Below are 6756 nucleotides of genomic sequence, written 5' to 3'. Positions count from 1 at the left end.
ACAACAAACGATGACAAGAAGTCATCGGAAAATCTTACAGGATCACAAAACAATAACAATCACTTATCCTCAAATTTCTTACTCAACAATTACAAAGGCAAATCACTCAAAATTAAAGCAATACAATACAATTAATAATAATGCAGTGTTTCAATAAACTTAGATTTTTTAATAAAACTCATAATTCAAATGACAATAAAGAAAACGTTGAAACAGCAAATTAAATGGCATACTCAACTAAATAAACAAGTAAAGCCTTTCACAAAGTTAATTCCAACATTCTCCCCACCATAGGAGTCATAACTCCTATCAAGAAAACATAAGAATGAACAAGGTACAGTCCAATAACATTCAGTAAGTTACACTGGAATTTGTCTCAAATAGGAAGTTAAAATTTAACAGTAATTTCAATAGATTCTGTAGCAGTAACTCAAACTGATGTTTGCTGAGACAAAAATAAACAATAAATTAGGATAAATGTTATTCATAGCAAAATGGACTTACAAATCTTGAATAAACATGTGAATCTAGATACAAACCTATATCCTCACAAATCTAGTTTCTTAGGGACCTTAGTTATCCTGCCCGATTGGGTGCGATTCTCAACAGAGTACTCAAGAGGGAATACAGACTTAGATTTCTCAAGAGGGGATTCAGGCATGGATTCATTTATGGTTTCTGTTATAGCTTCAGAGTCAAAACTTGAAATTTCCAGATAATGTAATCTTTGTATAGGCCTGGTAATTACCCCCTTGGAAGTTTTTACATTTACACTTCTAATAAGTCCATCTTTGCCTGGAAATACATCAACTATCACACCCAAGGGCCAATGCAGTCTGGACAAATTATCTTCCTTCACTAACAATAAATCGCCCTTTTTCAGGTCATAATTTGGAGTGAAACCCTTAACAACACAAGGTAAATTCCTGATATAATCATTGCTCCACACAGTCCAAAACTTATTTAAGATCTGCCTTCTTAAGATTTCTCTATCACTTAAATCCTTAGCTGAAATACAAGAAGGGTCAGTGTTCACCGGAGTTTGAAAACCTGTACTTCTCCCAATAAGAAAATGAGAGGGAGATAAAGGGAAAGGGGCATCAGGTTCTTCACTAACAAAAGTCAAAGGCCTGGAATTTACACATGCCTCAACTTCATGTAAGGTCGTTTCTAATTCACACCTGGAAATATAATTACCACCTAAAGTTTTTCGAACAGCAGACTTTACTGATTTTATTAAACGTTCCCACCAACCTCCCCACCAAGGAGACCTTGGAACTATAAATCTCCAGTGGGGAGACAGGTGTCCATAAACCTTTTGCAATTCACTGACACATGCAACAAAGGTCTTAGCATTATCGGAGTACAGCACTGATGGAAGGCCCCTACGAGCAATAAATCTGCGAATTGCAAGCATACAGTCAAAGACACTCATGGAGTCAGTAAGCTCTACATGTATGGCGCGGACTACAGCACACGTGAAAAACTAAATATAAAACTTTTTCGATGCAAAATCAGCACAAAATAGAGGACCAGCAAAGTCGAGACCAGTTACAGTAAATGGTGGTGCAGCCTTCACCCTTAATTCTGGTAAAGGAGCTACAGGTTGACTGCAAGCCCTTGAATCATGTCTTTGACATCTAACACATTTCTTGATGACAGACTTTGCTAATACTCTAATTCCTATTACCCAAAAACTACTTCTTAAGGAAGACATAATGGAAGAAACACCTGCATGTTTAAGAAATATATGTTGAAAGCTGACAAGTAGTTTAGCAAAGTGACATTTGGGTATTATTACTGGGTGTTTACTTTCATAGGTTAAATCTGCATGCTCAAGCCTACCCTTAATTCTCAATAAACCTTGCTCATCTAGAAAAGGATCCAATTTACACAAACTTGACCCCTTTGAAATAGGTTTTTTCTCAATAAAGCATTAACTTCCGAGGGATAGACTTCTCTCTGTACACAATAAATCATTTTAGTTTTGGCCTTCTCTAATTCATCTGAAGTCAATGGGCCAGAAGTTCCCAAACATTTAATTACATGCATTTTACAGTTATGTACAAATCTCAAAAACCCTAGCCGCCATTACATGCTGAGCTTTACTAAAGTGACTCCATCTATCAAATTCAAACAAAGATGTGTCTAAACTGAGAGCAACACAAGTCATATCGTCCTTACAATTAGCTTCTTCCATAGTAGAAAACAATTGTTTACCTTCATGACAAAAATACAAAGGTTCAGATAGCCAGGAGGGACCATTTACCCATAAACTGTTAGCCGAAAGCTGATCACCTAACATCCCCCTGGATATCAAAATCAGAGGGGTTGTCAATTCCTGAACAATGATGCCAACAGCTAGGTGGAGTTATACTTTGGATTTCAGTAACTCTGTTAGCTACAAAGGGTTTCCATTTACAAGTGTCTCCTTGAATCCAAGCAAGTGCTATTTTAGAATCAGTCCAACATATGAGGGAGGTATCATTACCCAAACTTAGAGCATTCTTTACAAAAACTACTAACCTTGAACATAATAAATCCCCATTAATCCAGTCTAGGAAGAGTTACTGTCTTGATAGGTGCTACTCTAGATCTGGATGCCACCAATGACACCTTATAAGAACCATCCTGGGAGCAGGTTCGTATATATACTCAAGCACCATACCCCTTTTTTGGAAGCATCTCCAAAGGCATGTAATTCAATTTTACAAAGACCTGCCCATGAAGTATCAGGAAAATAGCACCTATTAACATTCCAAGATTTCAGAAATTTTAGCACTCTCGACCCACTTCTGAAACTTAACCTGCAGTTCCAGAGGTAATAAATCATCCCAAAGAAGACCCACTCTCCAAATGTCCTGAAAGACTATTTTACCATACATTACAAAGGGACTTATAAGACCCGAGCAGAGGATCAAATAATTTAGCAATAAGACTCAAAACTGATCGTTTGGTCAAGTCCAGCTCTACCTTGGAGCTTAGTTCAATTCCATGAAAGGAAAATGTATCAGAATTGTTATACCAATGCAATCCTAACACACTAGTAGCTTCATCTTCTTTAACAAGATTAATTCTATCATTAAATCTAGAAGTCACTAATTTGCTATTAGAAACCCATTTGGTCAAAGGCATACCTGCCAGAGATAAAACCTTACGAGCCTCACTGAACTTGGCATAAGCTTCATTAAAGCTGTCAGCACCACTCAACCAATTATCTACATACATATTTTCCTTTAACTCTTGTATTACCTCAGTCATTTTACACTGTTCAAGATGATATAGAATTGTAGCATTTAATAAAAAGGGGCTAGCAGTGTACAAATGGAACACGGCAAAATCTCATAATTCGAATACCATTTCTCACACTTCAGTAAGAAACGATGTACATCTCTATCTTCTCGTCTCATACTCACTTGTAAAAATGCCTTGTTGATATCACCTGACAAGGCTATAGGCCATCTCCTAAATCGAATCAGTATCTTTACTAAGTCGGGGTTAAGAGAGGGGCCAGTTTGGAGACAATCACTCAAAGATACTCCATTGTAACTAGCAGCGGAAGCATAAAAAACAGGTCTTACCTTTGTACTGATACTAGCCTCTCTTACAACAGGTCTGTGAGGCATATAAAAAATAGGGAAACCACTACTAATCTCATTGCTAGGAATTTCCTCATTATACCCTCCTTTTCATACATCAAAAACAAAAACCTTGTAATACTCAGTTTTCAGCTTAACATCCTTATCCAATTTACAGTGTAATTTATTTAGTCTCTTTAAAGCAAGTTGTTTATTATCTATTAGATCACTCTTAGCTGTTCCACTTTTCCAAGGTAGGGCTACTTCATATCTACCTTCAACAAATTGAATTTTCTCAGAAAATTCCTGCAATGTGAAATTTGACTCTAATTGATTATTGGACTCCTTAGGACTAATCCCTACAGATTCCAGATCCCAAATTTACTTACCTCATAATCAGACACCTTTGAAATACACAACATTTGAGATGATGTACAGGGATAAAAAGGATTAGCATGCCAGGCACCAGACAGTACCCAACCAAATACAGAGTTTTGAGCTACAATTCCATCAAATTGAATTACATCATCAGACTTTATGAACTGCCAGTATGCATCCAAACCTATCAATATATCAATATTCACATGTGAATTATTCTGATAATCATCAGCAAGTTGTACATGAGAAAAGGCGTTTAACATATTATTTGGAATAACTGGTCTAATCAAGGGCTGACATATCTTAGGAATCTCAACAGCTGTCAACAAATTTGATAAATTATTACGATCAAGTACCTTCAATTTATAAATGTTACTTAGGCCTACTCTTACTTGACTTGTCACCCCCCAAACACTGAATATGCAAGGGGCTGACTAGTAATCCACTCAGGTTTACATTTCTTTACAATATTACTACTAACATAAGTACGGTCAGACCCACTGTCAAACAAAGCTCTTGCTTCAATAGGTATGCCATTAGATCCCACAACACGAACCTTTGCAGTTTGTAAAATAGTACAAGTTACATTTGTAGAAGCAACGTTATGAAGAGCAGCTCCAGCAAAATTAACAGAGGAACCTTGCTCATTACCTTTATTTACAATTTCAGACCTGTTCTCTACTGCAACCTTTATGGAGTCATTATCCTTATTTGAATCCAACTTAATACCACACATTATGAGGTTATGTTTTCCATTACATTTTTTACACTTGGAATAACACCCTTTAGCTAAATGACCCTTTTTTAAACACTTAAAGCACAATCCAGCAGATTTTATTTTCTCAGCACACTGTGGCCCATTCAATTTCAAGGTTTCATAACAATTTTCTGTTTCATGTTTTTTAGCACAAAATCCACAGATAGAATATTCAACCTCTGATGAGGTATGCAGAGCAGATGCAGAGGTTACCTTCTCCCTTGAGCCCTTAGAGTGCCAGTTTCTTTTTTCTTCAGATACACTAGGATTTTCTGGTTTCCTAGAAGTAACATCTTTAAATGTCTCAGATCTTTCAATAGTTTCAATTCTTCTTGTAAGAATTTCAGAAGCCATTCCAAATCACTTTCATGACCAGCGCCTTTCCTAGCCCACTCCGTTCGTATTTCACTCAGAAGACGAGAAAGAATAATTGGCGTCAGGAAAACTTCGCACTGCTTACCAGATACACCTAAAGCCTCTAAACTTCTGATATGCGTCAACAACTCATCCTGTAGATTCCACAGCAGGTAAACATACTTAGGGCCTCCTGCCTTAACAGGAACCTTGCCATTTAAAAGTGCTTGAACATGGGCAAATATCATCCTCTCAGGCCTTCCAAATCTCTCCTTAAGTAGATCACATGCAATCTTATAATTTACACTTGTGTGAGATAGACCTGAGATAACTGATTTGGCTTCTCCTTCCAGCAATGACGCTAAATAACTAAACTTACTTATTACTGGTATATCTGAATTGTCTACATGGCAACTGAACTGGTCCCAAAAGGACTGCCATTCTGTCACTTCTCCATTAAATTTCGGCAGTTCTAGCTTAGGCAGCTTCACTTGTGCACCTGAAGATCCATTAGTAGTACTACTATCATCGTCACCTTTTTTGTCAAACTAGAGGAGTTTCTCAGCAGCCTTAATCCTAGGTATAAGAGACGTCGTTCTAAACTCAAAGGCCTTGTCCAAGTCATTATCAAGCAAAGTCAACTTTCTAACTCAACTTCTATTTCTGACTGTACTTCATCTAACTTGGACAAACGAATATCAAAAATTTTCAATAACAGCCTTCAATTCAACTGCACTAAGGACAGGTCTTCCTAATAAACTTACGAGTTCCTTTCCTAGCCTAGAAACCCATCCTCTGGCTGCCTTTCTCTTCTTTAACAAATTCTCCATCTTGAACTATTTATTAGCATATAATTACTCACAAACGGGTTCTTGATATCCTTTCCCGGGGTCTGGGCACCAAAATGTTCTTAATATATGACTAACAACATCCAAGAAGGGTTGAGAAAGGAAAGCCGGGTGGTGACGCCGCTGTTTCTAACTGTATTCTGTTTAAATTCTTACAACAAACGATGACAAGAAGTCATCGGAAAATCTTACAGGATCACAAAACAGTAACAATCACTTATCCTCAAATTTCTTACTCAACAATTACAAAGGCAAATCACTCAAAATTAAAGCAATACAATACAATTAATAATAATGCAGTGTTTCAATAAACTTAGATTATTTATTAAAACTCATAATTCAAATGACAATAAAGAAAACGTTGAAACAGCAAATTAAATGGCATACTCAACTAAATAAACAAGTAAAGCCTTTCACAAAGTTAATTCCAACACCCTCGTTGTATGCTGACCAGTCAGATCCCAGTTTTTAAAGATGTTTGTTGAAACTACTAGGGTGAACATTAAGACAAGTCCATTCAGGGCCAAGTGTCTGGATACGATCAACATACATTTTTCTTAATGCTGAGAGCTTGTCAGGATAAGGAGAATGGTTGAACTTCACAAATGCCACAGCTCAGCACTTACCAGAGTGCCATATGATTGTTGACAAGAAGAGCTCTTTGTTGTATTTCTTGGCGTGGCACTTGCAGCCCAGGCAGCATTCTTCAGTTGTGTATAACATGCATGGTGATAATGAATATCAGCAGCCTCTGCATCTTCAGCAAGGATAGCCGTATTCAGACGAGAATGTACCACCCAGTTTTTAGATTCTTTTGCCCATTTGAGAAGATTTTTTCCGC

General features: G+C 37.0%; 1 protein-coding gene across 1 annotated transcript; it reads right to left on the bottom strand.

The window, feature by feature from the left end:
• Positions 1-547: 547 nt before the first annotated feature.
• LOC135206346 (uncharacterized) lies at positions 548-1435 on the bottom strand. The gene has a single exon (XM_064237766.1). It carries the CDS (start codon positions 1433-1435, stop codon positions 548-550), a length of 888 nt encoding a protein of 295 aa, XP_064093836.1.
• Positions 1436-6756: the final 5321 nt, after the last annotated feature.

The sequence above is a fragment of the Macrobrachium nipponense genome, chromosome 29, assembly GCF_015104395.2.
Source record: "Macrobrachium nipponense isolate FS-2020 chromosome 29, ASM1510439v2, whole genome shotgun sequence".
Taxonomy (NCBI): domain Eukaryota; kingdom Metazoa; phylum Arthropoda; class Malacostraca; order Decapoda; family Palaemonidae; genus Macrobrachium; species Macrobrachium nipponense.
This window is presented reverse-complemented; position numbering and strand designations above follow the sequence as displayed.